This window comes from Solenopsis invicta, chromosome 1 (assembly GCF_016802725.1).
Source record: "Solenopsis invicta isolate M01_SB chromosome 1, UNIL_Sinv_3.0, whole genome shotgun sequence".
Lineage (NCBI taxonomy): Eukaryota > Metazoa > Arthropoda > Insecta > Hymenoptera > Formicidae > Solenopsis > Solenopsis invicta.
Window position 1 is genome coordinate 22,056,539 of NC_052664.1, and position 20,979 is coordinate 22,077,517.

Genomic DNA, 20,979 nt, shown 5'->3' on the forward strand with positions numbered 1-20,979 from the left:
GCTCAGTGATAACATGAATATAAAATTACAGGTCCTGTGGTAGCAGGTGTTGTTGGTTTGACGATGCCTAGATATTGTTTATTCGGAGACACCGTCAATACCGCATCTCGTATGGAATCTACTGGAGAACCATTACGAATACATATCAGTAAACAATGCAAAGAGGCGTTAGATAAGATCGGAGGTTATAAGATTGAAGAGCGTGGCTTTATTGAAATGAAAGGAAAAGGGACGGTGATGACTTATTGGCTCACGGGAGCTACTGTGACGCACAGAAAAAGTACAGAGGTTCGTAAACAAAAATTTGATTGTTTATATGAGATTATATAAATGATGTAGTAAAAATGTAATAAGGATTCTTTAAAAATTTGTCTTAGTAAACTTTTAAAAAGTAATGTCAAAATTAAATTTCAAGAGAAACAAAAGAGAAATTTTAATTAAATTTATTTTAAATTGAAAGATATAATCATTGCTTATTTTAAAGCTTTTTAAAATATTCTTAAAAATTAATTGATTAGCGAGCCTAAATTGAATTTTGAATCTAAGTAAGACTAAAGTTATCTCTAAGAACAAGTATATTAATTATTATTCTCGATTATGATTCTTTTTCTTTAATGAAATGAATCTTTATATTTCTTTCAGAATTCTAACGGGGATGAAAATCTTCCACCGCTGTTCTGCAGACCGCGAAGAAGTCCAAAGTTAAATCCGGACTCGCGATACGCATCGTTACTAGAGGGATTAGGTGCCGGTAGTCGCAGACAATCAAATGTACCATATCCAATGGCAGACGATTCTTCTTCACAATATGGTGGATCTAGTCCAGTTCCGCGAACGTTACATATTCGCAAGGTCGAGAGATCTCCCCTGTCTTTGACTGAAAGCGTCTCGAAGACTACGCTAGATAATATTTCAATTCAGGAAGAAGTACAAAGGCGCTTAAATACCAAGTCAGTCGATGATCTGTTCATAAGCACAGGACCCAAACTTAGGAAAAACGCACGTGCATTATCTACCATCGCATCTTCATCATCAAGCGATTATCCATCTCAGACTATTATACGCGGATCCCGTTCACTTGACCCGCTTCCAACTGATATATATAACAAACGATTCGAGTCGCCAAATTTTTGGAAGGAGAACGAATGCACGAGGATCGATTTAAAAGCGGACATTTCGGAGAAAATGCTGAATAATAATTATCCTAATGGCAATGTGATAATGATGTCTCACACCGATAGTCCTCCGAATGAAGCAGACCCACTGTTGAGTGACGATAGTACAGATAAGAGAGAAATACGGGAGAAGCGTTCACGCTCGCTAGATCAAGTGGTATCTGCATCTAACATGGACAGTGTACCTGATAAAAAGTCTTCCGCGCGAAAGTTGTTAGAAATTCCACCTGTTTCAACCATTATACAGATGTTTAACGGTAATGGATTACGCAACAGCAATGTTTCTTTAAGAAGAGGAATATTAGCAGGGTACGATAAGCAAAATGAACGCGAAAGTGTGGTTTAATGTGCATTCGAGAAATTCTTTTTTTTTTTTTTTTATGTGACGAACTAAGTAGCAAGATACAGAATCACGTGTAAAAACTGCGCTATCATGCGCATAAACTATATGAAGCATTACATTTACAAATCATAAGCATGATTTATTGTTGCCATCTTTTTTTCTAACTTACATATGTGCAATTTATATGTATATGAAAGTTACCGACTACAATGTATATATTTTTAATATTTAAGTATTTTATAACTCTTGTATTATATAAAACATGTGCATCAGGGCGATGTAAAAACAACTTTTACATGATACGGGACTTTTCTCCTGTTATCTCTTTGTTAAGATTTTTAATTCGAATGTGTAACACACATGAAAACAGCAAACTATTTTATAAAAAAATCATGACCAAAGTACACACTTAATTCATTCGACAATTCATTTTGTTCAATAGTAGAAAAAGGAATTAGGACAGTACCGCGTACAGTCGATGTCAGAATGTTTAAGATGATACTTTTTATTTTATAGGTAGCTTTTTTATAATTTTATTTTTATGTGAATCAAGAAAAAAAATAATACTGAAATTTATGTAGCAACTTGTAAAAGTTACCTAATAAACGAAAAACTCTTCGAGCATTCCAATATCGACTATACATGTATGTGCGCATACAATCAAACAAAGCATGAGTTTATAAGACATGTGTATATAATACGTATATTAGCACACATGTATATTTATGATATCTATAAGTCCATACTTGTTCATGAAAGGAAGTAAATTGTCCGTATGGCTGTGAGAAGTAAACTAGATTACACTTAAGGTGCTTAGTAATATATCATGTTGTCAAATGTATATATAATTAAATAATAATATATCAATGTAAAGATAAAATGTAAATTAAAAGAATTATTACCTTCTATAAAAGACAATTAAATAGTCCTCTCAAAATAATGGCTGTTTTCGTTAACGTTACTCTCGCTTCATGTTAAATTAAATTAAAATTTCTTTCATTCAAGTATGAATCATATTTTCTCAGATTTACATCATATACAAATTAAAATGTAATAAAGTGTTTTTAATGACGTTGCAGATTTTTTTTAACAGAAAATTAATCGCCAAAATTTTAGAAAATAATTACAAAAAGTAATGTGCTAAGTACAAATGTATAACAGATAAAAATTTATAATAGATTAGACAATAAATGTGAAGATATTGATAAATGAGTATTGAATATACATATGTACAATGTTACTATCAAAGTGACGATTGCACTTCATTAGAAAAATGTAATAGAGTAATTTTAAATTTTCTTCTAAATTCTAAAATCATGATAAAAATTTCTAAAATATTGAAATAAATTTACAAAAACGATTGTCTGTCGTGTACACAAATTTTTGCGTAATTTATAAGATTTAGAAATGAAAAGAAAGTTTTAAAAATTAACAAGGCAGGCACGAAAATTAATAAGCATTGATGCAAGAGGAGATGTAAATGAAACAATTAAAATAAAAGTGATCGAATCGAAACAAATCGACTGGGATTTGATTCGAACTATTTGCACATCTTTAAATATAAATAATATGTAAATAATTCATATTATAGACGTGATTTTAAAATTTATGACAACTGATCCTGGCCCTAGCACGGAAAAGAACCATAAAATCATGGACATTACCTATCGGATTTCACAAATATTGGCTATGTAGTTCAATGTCCGCATTTTATGGTCATAGAGGCAGTCAAGTCATACAAGAACGAGATAGGTTAGTAGAGCAAAATGGCTAGTCAAGCCTCGACTGCTGTTCGCCAGGTGAAACCAATTTTATCAGTTAATCGAGAAGATGCACGTCGAAGAGTGCTTACATTATACAAAGCATGGATCCGTCAAGTAGCACCTTCATGTAATTCTTATTGTCGTATATTACAAACTGCTAACTTTTGCACCTCCATTACTTAACCTATAATCTTACCATTATTTATTTATTTATTTATTTCTCCTTTAATCACTCAAATATCACGCGAATATACTTATCTTAGCTTACATTATGTATAATATTATATCACGATATATTAAATTCTACAGTAGAACTTGCCACTTTGTTAGATACGTTTATTTTTCATCTGTTACATAAAGTTACTGTAAACTTATTATTTCATATTTTGCATCCTCATATACATAATAGTTACTTTCTTTTTGTAGTGTTAAGTTATGATATTCCTAAAACTGAAGCAGAATGCAAGATAAAGATACGAGAGGAGTTTAGGCGTCATGCTCATGTGACTGATTTAAGAATTATAGACATGCTTATCGTAAAGGTAGGAATAAGAATGTTTTGAATATAGATCTTTATATAAATGGATATTAATAATTAATGTAACTTTAGTTATCTGTACATATAATAATTATATATACTTATATGAATTTTATATATTCAAAAGAAAAGTTGCATGTATATAATTTGTTACATATAATATAAGAGCGATTGCGTCCATACTGATTTAATAATGAAATTTTACTTTCAATACAACATATTAAGTTAACATATAATTTAACAGGGTCAAATGGAGTTGCAAGAGGTAGCTAATGTGTGGAAAACTAAAGGAGGACTTATGCATTATTGGAAGGAAACATGGGAAAAGAAGCCAACTGATTTTATGTCAAAATTTCTCAGTGGCCAGGATAATTAATTTACTTTATTCTGTTAGTCCATGAGAAGCATTATAGAAACACGATTGTAATAACTTATGTACATATATATATGTAAATATACAAGGATTTCAGTTTTAGGAAACAACTTCGATTTTAAACAAATGAATATTTGTGTCTCAAAATACCTACAAACATTCATTTTTGTAAATTTATTTTAATATTTTACAAGTTTGTATCATGAGTTTAGAATTTAGAACAAAATTTAAAATTATTCCATTTTCTTATGAAATGCAATCATCACTTGCATAATAAGATTGTATATGTATTCAATGCTCATTTATCTATATCTTATATCACTTATTGCCTAGTCTATATTATATATTTTTATCTATTATATATTTTTACTTAGCACATTACTTTTTGTAATTATTTTCTAAAATTTTGACAATTAATTTTTTTGTCTGTTGAAAAGGATCAGCAGTTATTAAAAATACATTATTACATTTAAATTAGTGTATGATGTAAATATGGGAAAATTTGATTCATTTACCACATAACAGCAAAGTATTTAGTAAATAATATCAGACATCATAAAAAATTAATTCGGAAATGAGTGAGCATATAAGTCAAAATCGTGACACGATAAATATGATATATTTTACTGGAAGATTGTTTATATTCAGTCGCAATTAAAAAAGTGATCTTAATTAGGAAGGTGACAACATTCTTTAATATATTTTTAGTTTTTACAATTTAAATCTGTTCTTGCGAGAATAGTTTTAAAAGAATTCATGCAACAATAGTTTACTTCATATTTTAAAAATTACTTAATTTACTTAAAAGGCAATGGATTTGTGAAAGATATAATTATGACATTCTTATTTTCAATATAAACATTTCATTTTTAAAATGCATAATAATCACAGAAACTTCATTAATTGTTAATAATTGAAAAAGACATATGTGTAACATGGTTTATTTCACAAATCTATGCCTTCTAAAAATTTTAAATAATTTAAGACTCACCAGACTTGATGCGCAGCAGCGGAGTTATAATATTAATCTGTAAAAATATAAATATATCCAAACATTAAAAGCACATTCCAAAAAATATTTTTAAAAAATACTGCAGAAACTTTGTTTTTAAAAAGGCGTGTAATGTAATTTTGAAATATACAGCACAACTTTGATTTTGGGCAGTACGGGTTGTATGGCAGATTTTGTAGGTAGGTTCAATAAAACGACACATCACAAATCGGTCGGTAAAAATGCGCGCGATCAACTTGACCGATCAATACATTATGACGGTACGATCGATAAGTTATGTCGTTGTTACCCATTGAGCCGCGCTTTCCCTCGCAAAGTTCGCCGCTCAACCCGTTGTACTGTCCATCATTTCAATATGCATCCTGTACGAATAACGCCAATATCCAAGCAGAGCAATAATGACTTTTCACTCCATTTAGGTACAGCATCCGCGAGTCTCAGCGGAAATGACACCTGATGATTTAACCCTTGATCTAACACTCACCCACGGTTGCCCCGCCGTTGCCCGATGCCAATCTCCGGGCCTCCTCTCAGTCCTCTCTCGCTCCAGCGATGGTGATGGATTGCTCCTATTTCCTCGCAGAATGCACTGCACTCTCACACACACACTTCACGACGGCAGGCTTAGCCGCTATCACTCATCAGACAATAATATATACCACTCATCAAACCAATATCACTCGCGGCGCTCCACACGGCACTACACCACCGCAGTGTTGATCGCGCACGACCTTTACGATGGCAAGTGACACGCACCCTCTATCACTCGCGGCGTTCCACACGGCACCGCGACGTTAATCGTGCACGACCGCTACGATCGCGATCAACGAGCATCTCGTTGAACCGCGAAGACGAAGGACTCGCTCGCGTGAACACCCGCACGACACTCGCGACTCAGTAGCAACTATCAACGTAACGGACAAACTCGCGCGGCTAACTTCGCGGCGCCGCCAACTTCGCGATGTTGTCGCACCTGTTGCTCCCGCGTACTCACATCTACTCTGTGCACTCCGATTGATAGTCGGTGAATCGCAAGATCGAAACGAGATTAAAGACCGAAGCGAATTCGCGAGCTCAAACTAGGAGTCGTGTTTACGGGAAAATCAAAGCGTATGCTAGAACATCGCGAAAATTCGCAACGTACGACGATGTATGGTGGGGCAATAGGGGGGGAGGAGGGAGCACGGACGCCGTCTTACGTCGTCGTATCTCGCGAATTTTCTTGATTGTTTAGCATACGTTTCGATTGAAGTAAGTATGACCTCTAGTTCGAGCTCGCGCATTCGCTTGTGCCCTTGATATCGTCTCGATCACGCGTTCCGCCAACGACAATTAATCGGAGTACACAGGACGACGAGGATGTGAGTACGCGGGAAAAAGACAGGAGCAAGAGGTGCGGCATCGCCGCGAAGTTGGCAGCGAGTTTATCCGTTACGTTGCTAGTTGCTACTGGCCGCGGAGTGTCGTGCGGTTGTTTACGTTTATGCGAGCGAGCTTTCCGTCTTCCGCGGTTCGACGAGAGCTGTTTGTCGATCGCGATCGTAGTGGTCGTGCACGATCAACGTCGCCGAGATGCAGTGTCGTATGGAGTGCCGCGAGTGATTACAAGGCTATGAAGCTACAAATGTTTCGAAGCATTCTTTGATTGGTCCATTTGTAAAATTCTTTGTCCCGATTGGTTAATCAAACGCTTCGAAGTATTTGTAGCATCAAATGGACCGCAGCTATAGTCTGATGAGTGATAGCGACTAACCCTGCCGTCGTGTATGTGTGTGGGTGTGTCTGTGTGTGTGTGTCAGTGCATTTTGTGAGGAATCAGGAGTGATCAGGAGCAATCCGCCGCCCTCGCTGGAGCGTGAGAGGACTGAGAGGAGGTTGAAGTCCGGGGATTACAGCGTCGGACAACGGCGGAGCAACCGTAGGTGAGTGTTAGGTCGAGGGTTAGATCACCGGTGTGACTTTCGCTCAGATTCGCAGATGCCTCAAGTGGAGCGAAAAATCATTATTTGCTTGGATATTGGCGTTAGTTATCCGTACAGGATGCATATTAATATGACTGGTAGCAGTACAACGGGTTGAGCGGCGAATTTTACGAGGGCAGGCGCGACTCAATGGATAATAACGACGTAACGTTATCGATTGGTCGAATTAATCGTGCGCATTTTTACCGATTTATAATTGGTAAAATACCTGTATAATTGTATTCCGTCATTACCTACTGAACCTACTGTTCCTGCAAAATCTGCCGCGTAACTCGTATGCCCAAGCCCCAATATCAGAGTTATATTGTATATTTTAAGATTACGCTTACATGCCTTTTTAAAAATAAATAAAGTTTTTGCCGTATTTTTAAAAAGTATTTTTTGAAATATGCTTTTAATGTTTGAATATATTTATATTTTTACAGATCAATATTATAGTATAACTCCGCTGCTGCGCATCGGACTGGTGAGTCTTAAGTAATTTTAATTTTTAGAGGTCATGAATTTGTGAAAAAAATCATATTACATATGTGTAACAGTCTTTTACGATTATTACTAATAAAATAAAATTTTTGTGATTATTACGTATTCAAAACATGAAAAATTTATATTGAAAATAAGAATGTCATAATTATGATATCTTTCACAAATCTATTGCCTTTTAAGAAAATTAAGTAATTCTTAAAATATTAAAATATGTTTTAAAATATGTTTGTAAAATTTAACAAGTGCACTTTGCGGAAGATGAGCACATTTCAATGAATTTTGAGAACCTCTAGTGTTATTATGAAAGCGATTCGATTCTTTAAGACGAAATAATGCTGATTGAACTCTACATATAAATCAGAAAATACCGAAAATGCATTACGTATTTTACATAAATATACGCAACGCGTAATAAATAATTTTTTAATTTAAATATAACTAAACGTTATAAATATTATAAATTACAAATATCTGCAATGACGAATGCTACGTGTAAAAATTGAGTTATGAAAAAAAATTTTATCTACGCAGAGATATCTTCTTAACCATTAAATATTTTATTGCAATATCAATTTTATATACATATGTATATAAAATATAAATATGTGACATTATATATGTGCTCGTATATTTACGAACTTTAACGTATAAATGCGTCTTGCAATATTTATGAGATTGCCCGTGAGTAAAATTGATCGACTTCTTCTCACATGCGATTTTACAGTTACTAAACAGACATTGTTTTGATTGGACGAGAAACTTTGTCGTTACGAAAAACCGGATTGCGGAATCGAAACATAAAAATTCGAGCGAGAAGCAAGTGCGTTCGAGCGTATAAATTCGGTATTCTTCGCGTAAAACTTCTCGGTACGACAGCGGCATCTCAGTCTCAATCTGCGGGACAACTTGCGTTTTATCTTGGCATCGCGCTGTGAACTTTCGTGTGTATAATAAAAGAAAAAGAAGAAAATTAACTTCTTCTTTTTCTTACTGATCCTGTCTCGGAATACCTCAGTTGATCCTAGCCAGTATCAAAATTTTCATTTGCCAATCCTTCTTCCCGATGGCAAATGACAAAGAGGTAAAATGAAATACAAGGACAATATTGTGGACAAATTGTGTGCTTGTGTGTGTTTGTAATGTGGAACTGTAAGTCCGCAATGTAGCTCGAGTCTGTATATTCGCTAGGTCCGAAGGATTGTGCGGATCAATCCTCTCTGCGGCTGCTACATTGACTTTCTTAAACTTGCCGAGTGAGCCGTAAACCTTACCGCGCCCAAAGGGATTCTTCCTTACTTTACGTAACAAAAATGTGTCTTTGTACCAAAGTTGTACAAAAACGATGAAGGGGAAAAAATGAAGGAAAGGGGATGGACAGATGGTTAAGAAAGTTTACGACTTACAAAACAATTTCTCCTAAAAGCACTGATAAAGATTAATGTGCTATAAATTCACCGCAATGCTCGCATTTACGTCATGATTTAGAGCTATCGTTGACACGCTAGATTGACAAATCGGTTAATTCTGGATACGGTATTGCTTCGCGCAGGTAATGACAGCTAACGGATTGGAACATAGGTGGGCGATTTCCGCATCCCCTGGTCCGTTTCCCTTGACAACCACGTTTCCCTCCTCATCATCATCATGATTCCCTCCTTCGTGTATATCTTAACGACCACTCCTTTCATATCTTTTTCAGAAACGGTGGAATATAATTTAAAAATAGAACGAGTCCACCTTTACGCCGACTTTAAATAACAAGCAAGTTTCTTCGGTTATTATATAATGCCGGAAGTATTACAAAAATAATTGCCTGCGAGTCAATCCAAATGTTTATAAATATTATTTTAAATGAAGTGTCAGTATCAGTAATACGCTTTGATATTTTTGTGCTATATAATGTTAATAACAGTTTTTAATGTAAAAAGTTGATTGCAGAGTCAGAGAAAGAGGGAGGGGGGGAGAGAGGGAGGGAAGGAAAATCGTTGTTTCACGAATATGTTTCAGAATATATTTTTTATACAATATATTTTCCATTATACACTGAGAGAAGAAAGTTATAATTATAATAATTTAACTGTAATTGATAGTCATTTTCGGTGTTAACTGTATTTATAGTTGTTTGAACTATGCAAATTATAGCTATTAGCTATTGTTACTACTTTCTAAATTTCGTGAGAGTGAAAAATTATACTCGAAAAATTGCACAGGCTCGATTTTCAATTTTTTAGAGTGATATTTCACTTTACGATATTTAGAAGTACGTGAATAATAAATAAATGTTAAAAAATAGTTATATTTATGATAATTGTGATTGCGTAGAAATGTTTATTTTATGTTTACTAACTATATTTTGATATTTTGCTGTATTATAATAATATTAAAAATTATCATAATTTATAGTAAAATTTTGTTATAGTTACTAGAAGTAAACATAAGGTTATTATTTATGTTAATATTATAATAGCAGTAATAACTATAAAACTGGAGCTCTTAACCATTATTTTACTCTGCAGTTATAGTCACAAATCCTTTTTTTCTCGGTGCACAAAATTAACCTTTTAAGACACTGACAACAAAATCCGTTTATTTTCACGACGCGAATGATGAAACGCGCTGATAATAAAATCGGAACGTAATATTCTTCAGACGACATTTACATCACTTTTAATGCGCTGGATGACCAGATTCACGCATTACCGGAAGCGTACTGGTACTAACGTGAGATATAAATCTCGTCGTCGCACGTGATCCATAATCTTTTTGGGGCAAATGCAGGAGACATTACGAAAGCACTCTGGAAATAACTAAGGTGGATGAACTGATAATTTCTACAATACTGCTACTTCTCTTCCCTCTCTCTCTCTCTCTCTGTCAAGTGAAATCTTTCGAGACACATTGTGCTCAAAATTTATTAGAATAACTTTATACTTCTTTTCCAAGAAATGAATATTATAATAATAGCTGAAAATAATAATAATTGAAAATAAAGATAAAGGTTTAAGCTTATAAAATGTTAAAAACAAGATTCCGTAATTAATAAATAATTTTTCTTTACGTACAAAAATAAATTATATTTTAAATATACAATTTAAAATTAGAATTGACAAGTGAAAATATCGACACGGTACTTTGTATGCAATAATGCAATAATGCATTTCAATTTTAAACTTTTAACTGCAATTTGATAACTTTATTATCGAGAGTCCTTTCATTATCTGAATATATTATATCTACTAATTCTTCATATTTATTGAATTTTATAATGATTTAATTAAAACTATTCATTTATTATTATTATTGGCAATACAATATCTATAATATTTATAAGTACTATTTATTGTTAAACATGTAACCTTCTTTTTTTAACAACTTTGTTTTTCCATATTTCCTTTCCCGTCGCGAAGATTTCTCGTTTAGATTCGCAATGTATTGGATATCGACTACCATTGCGTATTTCACGATAATAATCGTAGAATTGCAAAATTTTCCTTTGTGTTCTTCATTGCTTTTTTTGTCAGCACAGAACCAATTCTCCTCATTACATATATGAATTCATCGGAAAAATAATCTTGAGAGAGCATTGCGCAACGAATGTAGAAGGAAATGATGCGCGCGAAAAGCTATTATATGTGAAAGTATTAATTACGATAACGTTGAGGCTGATTAACTCGTGAAATCAAGCTGTAGTGGGTCGCTCCAACATTTTGTCGTATAATTATTAGCGCTCCTTTGAAGCGACACAAGGAGTGTGCGCGTTATACGAATTATCGATCGAGGAATTGCATGCTTTCAACAGCAAACGTCGTTTGCCGAAATGTAAATTTATAGATCCCCTGCAGCTCTTAGTTTAACATATATGCACATGATTATTTTAACCCTTAAACACAGCACTTGGTCTTGGAGATCCTGTATGAAGTTTCGATCCCTTGCTGTGTGAAGAGGGAACAAGATAGAAGTTTGTATTAAAGAGGAGAGAAAGTTTGAAGTCTTCACTATCAATCATGACTTTGAATGACAGCTCAATTATGTAGAATTCAAATGACATGGAAGTAAAGTTTTTTTTTTGTTATATTTCCTTTGTTACATAATTATAATTTTAAAATCAATGACAATGCTATAATTTTTTCTTAAAAGTTCTATGCTTTAGCTATAAAACCTTTAAAAGTTTTTGTTGCGATTTAATTGAAAAAAAAAAAAAAAATGGATTTTTACAAATTCTTATTTTTGCTTAATAGTTTTTCTTTAATATAATAATTTTACAATTATTTTACATTGTTTTTTTGATAATGCCATTTATTCAGTCACACTTCTGAGACGTTGAACTTCATAAAAAAAAAAATTTGTTGAAACATATTGATTGGAACTAAAGTTACGACTTATAAAAGTTGTATGGATCTCCTAGACTCTTCCTGTATTTAAGGTTGGTGCCGGAAGTGTAGCATTTAAAAATTAAAAATGGTGACGGGGTTTTGTTTTACGATGGCCACGTGTAAATAAAACAATACATACAAAAGTGAAGCACCACATACGCGTGAATTTTTGAGAACATTTTTTGCGAGGTAAAAGATAGAAGATCTTTCAAAGACCACCAGGGTCCATACCTCAAGGGAATATTGAATTCGATGTGCACTGCTTTCGTTAGTTTTGAGGGCGAATTTATTGAGCACTTTTTCTTTGGCGATACGCCATTAGTTCACATACGTTTTTCCTACCCATTTTCTAAGCATTGGATCTAGAATTACAAACTTTATTATTTGAACGGAAAATCCTTTATTTTCTTTGTCCCCGTTGCGATTGTATGTACATTTCGAGACAAAAGACAGTAACTCCGCAGTATACAGTTGAAGTTGTAACAACGAAAATGGACGATAAATTTGCCAGGAGGTCGCGCGCGCGCAACGTACATTCGTTCGTTACGAATAAAATTAATAATTGCCGTCACGTACGACGTCGATTCCAGTTATTCAACGCGGTGTGTGAGTATCAACCCGATTATTAAATACGCAAATGCCACATAATACGTACGCTGATTGCCAACATCGTTTGTCAACCCGCTACCAACGCTCCTGCTTAAGACTATTTATGAGTGGCGCTATTTGCGAAATTATCACATATGAAAGTTAAACGATTCTACATCCGTTTATAATTAATAAGCATGACCTTTCTATGACAATAAAGTCTCGATATGAATTGTATAAACTGGAATTGTAGTTGATCAACGAGCGGTATACATAGACATAGGGTACATAGACCGAGCATTCGAGGAATGGGAGTAGAACTCACGCGTGAAAAACTGAAAAGAGATAACACGCTTTGGACCACTATTTTATCTTTTTCTCTTTTGTCTTTTTTGTTTTCTCTTTTTTTCTCCAAGGCATGCTCCAAAGTTATCTCTTTTTAGTTTTTCACTCCGCCACTTCTTGAATGCACGGTCTATGTACTCTATGTGTATGGCAGTATATAACGGAAAAGCACGATTATATACTCGAAAAATTCAATGTCACTTGCTTACCGTTGGATCAAGGGAATTAAAAAACGATCCCGACGTTGTAACGACCTGTTGAGATGACTTACTATAAGTCCTCACTGAAGTTTCCACTTGAAAAAATTTAAGTAACTCTCAATCTTTGCTTTTTCAGTCGACTCTATCACGTTATTTATTATCTGTGGCATCAACGGCATGATATCTTTCCGCAATAAAAAAATAGTATATGTAAGAGGTGAAAGAATGGCGAATATTATGAAAAAGTATTTTTAATATATAAATATACTTCTGACCATTTATAATAGCCGTATGCAACAAAAATTAATTTCATGAAATATTAATTTAAAATTGCACACAGCTAACTTCAATCAACACAAACGAATAATCTTTCCCATCGATAAAGTAAAATTAACTTTAATATCCGTTCATATCGTGAAACATTTAATTAATCGTATGAAAGCTGAACCAGTTAAATCAGTTGAACGAAGTTTATAATTCATGCATATCTATATCGAAAGACTCTACCATGTAACAAAACAAACTTCGTGGTACTCTCTCATCTTCTAGAGATTGCATCGTCTTATTGTAATTAAAAAAATTTTTTTTGGACTGATTTTATTCAAAAATATTTTGGTTTTATTAAAAAATATCTTGTGTTTGAGGAATCTATTAATTTTTTTTTAATCTTACTTTTTTCGACGTCTAGTTTTTTGGTAGTAAAAAGCACTATATTTCACTAATTAATGCTATATACACTTTTGTTTTTAATTCTTAAGTATAACTATATTCAGATAAATCTCGAATTTATTGATATAGACTTATATGTAAAAGTGAAAGTTGACTAGAAAATTAATTTTGCGGAGATTTTTAGCATTATATGTAAAAACAGTAATATATTCAAGATTGGATATTAACTAATTAAAACGTTCAAAGTTAAATAATAAAGTTATAAAAAGTCTAATTTTTAACTTAACTAGTTTATTTTAAATAAGTTAGTTTTGAACTTTAACCGATTATTTTTAAAACATAAATTTTATAGTTAATTTGTTACCTTTTGTTCTAAATAAAAAATTTGCTTAAGTAAACAAAATTGAATGTAAAAGTACATTCCTGTATAAAAAATAATATTTCATATAAATTTAAATTTATTTAAATTTAAATGAACTAAATATTAAATATATATTTAACGAATCATATTGTTTTGCTATTTAAAGTAAACTACTTTTACAAAATAACGATTTCTAATTTTAATGTAAACAAAGCTTTTCAAAATTGATTTTAATTTAACTTAAGTGAGATTAATCTTACGTAAGTTTTAACACAGTTAGTTTTTGTTCATGAAACTTTTAACGTAACGTAAATTAATTTGATAAGCCATTAACATTAACTTAATTTAGTTAAAAGGATACATTATCCAATCCTGAAATAATGTATAATTTGTGAATAGGCAATTTATTAATGTCGCTCATTTATCGAACACATTTGCTCAGAAGCGATTAAACTCACGGCGGCTATCGCGCACGGTTTACGTGGTTTGAGAATGTCGAGACCGTCCAATTATTAAACGTGTCAGTATCGGAGAATATACATGCTGATTGCTGGACGGCGCATTTATGCCTCGATTACGTCCTACGATTGCTTGCAGCCGGCAGGCTCATTCTACACGACCATTCGTTTGATCTGTCGATGATCGCGGCTACCCTCAAGCGAGAGAGTATCACGTGTACAACTCTGCCACAAAACTATCATAATCGCAGTTTGCGCCCTTATTGATCAGCTTGTCGTTTCGCCGTAAATCACTTAAAACCAATATCAATTCGGATCATTGACTGGTGGAAACCCTTTGTATAGGAAAATTGCGCAATATTTGAGCGAGAAGCATGACGCGTATCCTACATCAATGATGTATTCTGTCGGACGTTTTAAACATGCAAATGCATGTATAAATTTAAGCTCATTGATTTTAAAAAGGGCTTAAATATAAGCTGTTTGTTGCATATTTTAAAGGGCAAAGTAATGTATGCATTAGCCAACAAACTACAAATGCCTATGTTTTACGTCCATATTTATTCGTTTATATTTTGACATAATTTCACGAATTGTGCTGAGAATGCAGCTTTGTTTCAATTTCATGTCCCCTAACATTTTGATAATTTGTAGAGAAAATATAAAATTAATAAGTTCAACTCCGGTTTGTGACAATTATTTCCATTTATGATCTTCGCTATATTGCACACGACACTTTAACCGATATTACAATATAAAATTTAATTACAGATCGGTTGGTTGTAAAATCAGAGAATGCAGCAGCGTATCATATATTACAGTTGCAAAACGATGATGTTCAGTATTCAAATTGTATAGTTGTTAATTTGTTAATTGCATCGGACATTTGGGATCCGAAACTATGTGTTCCGTCAAACTCGTTAACTCTGTTATCATCGATAGTCGTCATCTATATTGATTTCTAATATACATATATTGCTGCTGAAGTAATATCGAATTCGAATATAGCATAGAAGGAACGTTGTTTCGCAAAAAATTGGCCGTGTATCAAATACAAGATATGAGTTGACTTAATATTGGATTAAGTTAAATTAATCATCATATGAAATATATATGCTGAATGAAATAAAAGAGACGTTATTGATGCGAAAAGGATTTTTAGAGAATTATTTATCTATTTTTAAAACACGTATCGAAAAGAAAACTATCGTAAAAGTAGTTTTATGACCAGATTGGCTGTTGGTCATTAGGTATTCGCTATTGACATTCGGTAGCCCTGTTCGGTGAAACGTGCTGTAAATCATTTGTTTCATTCACGTGAAAGCGATTGATTTCCAGTGGACGTTCGTCACCAGTCGAACCTAATGAAATTCCAACGGTCATCAAAGAGCGAAACAAAAAAACAATGGAAAGAAGATAAACCTAGGGCAAACTGATAACGTAAGGAAAAAATTGTGAAACAAAATTTTCTTATGAAGTTTACAACTTTTGTGGCTTGAGAAAAATGATGGTAAAGTTATTTTATATAAATTTTTTTTAGTTAATTATAAATAATAAGAATTATTCACATTTAATAAAGTGAAATGCGATTATATGCGACAATTACCAATAATTAACCAATAATTATCAGATTATTAAAATAACGAGACATTATCAGTTAATTCATTACAAATTCGCCAGAAGTTAACAGTAAAATTGTCTTTGTGAGCAAAAGATCTTAATTAAATACCAATTCTAATTAAATGATATAGACACCGCTTGAATCTCATTAACAATGCGTTAGTTGCAAAGAGTACGTAACCCATTAGCATAATTACACTGCGCCAAATTTACATTTATATTTACACGTTTAGCGGAAAATTGGCCGCGCAATTATTAGGAACAATGTAAATTAATTAAAATTATAATTATGCTCGCGACGTGTCGTACGGTCGTTCAATACACTTCATTGAAAAAAAAAGAACTATTTGCATCGCTAATCGATATGATTTGTACAACGTTCAGCACACTCGATATTTTCCCACTGCAACTATCAAAGACAATAGATGGTCATCAAGTAGATTAAATTGCGCGTCAACGTCTAATCATCCGTGTAAATTTCTACGACACTCTAATCAGTTAATGTCGTCGTCGTCGTCATGTCCGAGCCGGTATTGTGAGCCACGCAGACGAGAATAAACTCCGTTCTTCTAGGAAATCGGATGAAATCGTTGTAGCAACGTTTATTTATCTTTTTTTTCGACAGAGAAGGAAATTTTCAAAAGATACTCTGGGGCTCGTATCCCAAGGGTATGTTGAATTCTATGTATGTGCATCGCACTCGACAGCACATGCATCGCATTCGACAGCGCACATGCATCGCTTACTGAAATCTCTCTCTTCCCCGAGCAGTCTTTTTTTAAACTATACAAAAAGGAATGCCGCAGGCGTTACTTCATAAAAAAAAAATTAACGTACCGTTCTACTTTTCTTTGGGGCTTGTGTTAATCATTCCGAAGCATTGAATATTCATTGGCAGTCAGTTAAATTAATCGATATCGATGCGAAAGATTGTAGTGCTCAAAAATTGTTTAATGCTTTGAAAATGGAAATGTGAAAGCAAAAATATCTTTTTTCGTACATCGTTGTCTTGTCATCCGGCAAAGAAACGAATTAGCTCGTTAAAAAAGAAACGTCTAAGAGTTTATTGACATTTTCGTGATCATGCTATTCTGTTGCACTAGTTGCACAAGGATGTTTTAAACTATTTCAGCTTTGTGAGAAATTTAAAAATTGCATTATTTATATTATATATAGTCCAAAGAGAGAGAAAGACAGAGGGGTGAGGGGGGAGATCAATAGCAAACATATCGGTCAAGATGTTGGTTTATGAACTTTGTCGAGAAACTTCGGTGTGACAGGAAGATAGTAACAAAGATTATCGCTCGTACCTTAATTATCTTTGAAGGTTGTTCTTGTGCATGTTCAATTATCTGTGATATATATTTCAATGTGAAACAAAAATGTAACAATAACACAATTCCATTGCATCTTCTTAAATATATAGAACATATTAGATTCTTTAATTGATCACCATTTCTTGCGGATGGAAAACAATAACGAACCACCGAGAGTACCTTTACCAAACCATCTTACATGCATTTTTCGATGGCTACATTAAGAAAACTTGGAACTATAAATCAGGCCCAAGGGACTAAAGCTGTATTGAGGCTTAAGAAACTAGAGCTATGTAAGCCTAAGAACCTGGAACTGACTATGTCCAGCTTAAACGTAAGCCTAAGAACTTGGAGGCTATGCTAAGCTTAAAGACCAAGTATCCTCTGTATTAAGCCTAAGTAAAAAGAGGTTTTAGCGGGAGTCACAGAGGAACTCTTTAGCTCTCGACGACGTCTAGGGATTGATATAGTCCCAACTGTTTCCATTACTGTTATTACTATTTAATAGATCAGTGGCTGTTAATTTACCATCATGGAGGTAGCGTATTTAAATGCGTATTAATGGTTCAACAACATTTTGTATAAAAATACGCTTTATTCACAGAAAATTCATATGAGATCAAAAAGATATTCATGTTCGTGTAATACCCAAAGCAGCTCGGAGAAATATAAAACATTTATTACATTTTATTAAATCAGCCTGCGATTAAATTTTCACGATTAACTGCACGCGTAGCTATATTTATCGATTTTTAAGAGAGAAAGTAAAAGTGTATGTGTGTGTGAGTGAGGAGTTGGGTGAAATAAACATGCATACGTTATACACACAAATAAATACAATTAATTTTAATTTTACTTAAACGGCAACTCTTAATTTCTTCGTATTATAAACTTTATTATAAATGGTAACTTAATATTGTGCGAGTTAATTCGGTGCTTTTACATTCGGTTTTATAACTAATTTTAAAATTAAATATTTTTCCACTTCTTTGCTGTTTACAAATATGTAGATCTCGACAATCTTAAAACATTATATACCTTGACGAAACAGGCGGCATAACTTCATAAAACAGCAGTGAATACGTTGAGCATTCAAAAAGTATTTGAGGCACTACATTTTTTCACATTTTATTAAAAAATGATGTTGTTGAAACCACGGAAATGATTTATTCTGCTCAAGATGAAGATTCTTATGACACATTTTATGAATATAAAATGCGCAAAAGTGGTATCAGAAATTTCGAAGTGAAGATTTTATTTTGCAGCGCAATATTCAGCCCTAAGAAAACGTTAGAGCTGAATATTGCGCTGAGATGTTATTTATGCTTTAGGCTAAGAAATTCTCGTTTCCGCGGACTTTTTTTCGCGAGAAATAGCCTCGTCGGATTACTACCAGCACCGAGTAATATCGCTTGATACATATATTTTAAGTGGAAAAGATCCGAAAAGGCCTTGAAAATTTTATTGACTCATAATCGTCAAGTTTTTTCCACAAGAGTATTCATCAGCTGTTTGATAGATGAAGTAAGTCAGAGAAAATGATGGAAATTATTTTAAATATTACATCCATTTGATTGTTTGTGAATAAACTTGGAATTTTATGAAAAAGAGGTACTAAATTAACTTGCACAATTCATGTAATATATCCGACAGTCCGCAGCCTGTCGAGTGGACGGAAGAATGGACTACATTTGCATTTTTGGCATGAAAAAATAAAATAAAATTTATAGCGGTAAAATAATGGTAATAATGCTTATAATATTATACGTCTTAGTACAAGTATAAAATTATATACGATATTTTATGGCGCTGTTTAAAATATATTAAACGTACACATTTTTAAAATAAATATTAGTAAATTAGAAAAATAACAATTTTTAATAATATTACATTTAGTCTGGTATGATTTGCTTTTCCCGACTGTTCGGACTGGCTTGCCGGTGACAGCGTTCGAGAAAGGGAGAAATACTCCCAATTTGTGCTATCAAAAAAATGATTCTTTATTCAGTCAAAAACAATGATTGAAATTAACTCTAATAGTTAATTATTTACTAATAATTAACTAATAATAAAAACTTAATATTGTTTTATAGGAATACAGAATTCTTGTGCATACACGATAAAGCTGGACCACTAATTCGATTATTGTTTAAAGTTTACGAGCACACGTGACATCGATCGACATATTCTATATGTTCTAAAAGTCTTCTGATATTCGTTGATCATATACATACAAGATCTCACAACATCACACACAGAACACGGGTTACATCTCTGAACCTCAGATTCAATTCACCTCAATTTCATCTCTGAACTTAATGGCTGACACATTAAATTATTTCGCTCTCATACATTATTATTAACTGTTGGCTTTTCGGTGAAATCTGGAGGTGATTATTTTTTTTTGGCAAAAGTTTAATTAAATATCACTCTTTCAGCTACTTTATATAACAGTATTTAGTTGAGTATCGACCTTCACAGCTTGACACTTTATACGGAAAGAACAATTTTGTTGAAATACAGATCTGAAAATAATTATATTAAACTATTAAAAAAAATTATATTGGACAAGCTTAATGTAAAAAAATTTCTGCAGCAATATTATCACATACTCGAATGTTTTATATAATTATTTTGATAGTCTAACATAAAATTATTTTCAAATTTGTATCTAATTTGTATTTAACTAGATTTTTAAATACCATAGAAAAATTATTCTTTTCGTGCACATTAAACTCATTAAAGTAAGCTTTGCTTAAGATTAATTAATAAAGAAAGTTTTGTTATCTATTCGCACCTCCAAAGTACACTGAAATATGCTCGCACTACAAGCAAATGAAAATTAATTTTTCAAAGTTTATTAATTTTCATTTGCTAATGCGAGTGTACTCAGAAACTGTTTACGCTTTGGCTTTTACGCAAATGCTTATTTTCTCTAAAAATAGAAGTCAAATTTGACAGCAATTTCTATAATACAATATAATAATACGTTTTGTTGTGCTTATATGTATATATTAAGACATACAAACGACAAATCATTTCTTTGGCAACATTTAAAGACATTACATAAAATATAATACTTTTTAACTTAATTTCTTAAAACAGCACGAATAATTAAGTTGTTTTGTAATACATATAATAGTAGAAGAGAAAAGGTATCCATTCTTCAATATTTAAATTGCATTGGTCCTCTACTTCTTTTCGAGATGTCAGACGATTGTAAAACGAAATTGAAATAGAATTTCTGCAGGTGTAAAATAGAGTGCGAATAAAATCGTTTCGATGAAAATGCGTGAAAGATTATCAAATGTGTAAAATGATAGGAAAAGTGATGATTATCGATGAATCACTAAGATGGATGGATAGCTAGAATGATT

The 20,979-nt window shown here is 32.8% G+C and overlaps 2 protein-coding genes across 2 annotated transcripts in view; both read left to right on the plus strand.

Moving 5' to 3' along the window:
* The window catches only part of LOC105203750 (receptor-type guanylate cyclase Gyc76C), an 82,286-nt gene extending 79,860 nt beyond the window's left edge, over nucleotides 1–2,426 (plus strand). Inside the window, exons 19-20 of the mRNA XM_011172638.3 lie at nucleotides 32–288; nucleotides 643–2,426. Coding sequence (XP_011170940.1) covers nucleotides 32–288; nucleotides 643–1,521 — 1,136 coding nt within the window. The 3' untranslated portion in view covers nucleotides 1,522–2,426. The remainder of the gene's footprint in view (nucleotides 1–31; nucleotides 289–642) is intronic.
* Nucleotides 2,427–3,241: 815 nt separating this feature from the next.
* LOC105203748 (NADH dehydrogenase [ubiquinone] 1 alpha subcomplex subunit 6) lies at nucleotides 3,242–4,304 on the plus strand. Its single transcript, XM_011172635.3, has 3 exons — nucleotides 3,242–3,408; nucleotides 3,708–3,823; nucleotides 4,064–4,304. The coding sequence occupies exons 1-3, from the start codon at nucleotides 3,285–3,287 to the stop codon at nucleotides 4,193–4,195; spliced, it is 372 nt and encodes a 123-aa protein (XP_011170937.1). The 5' UTR covers nucleotides 3,242–3,284; the 3' UTR covers nucleotides 4,196–4,304.
* The last annotated feature ends 16,675 nt before the right edge of the window (nucleotides 4,305–20,979 follow it).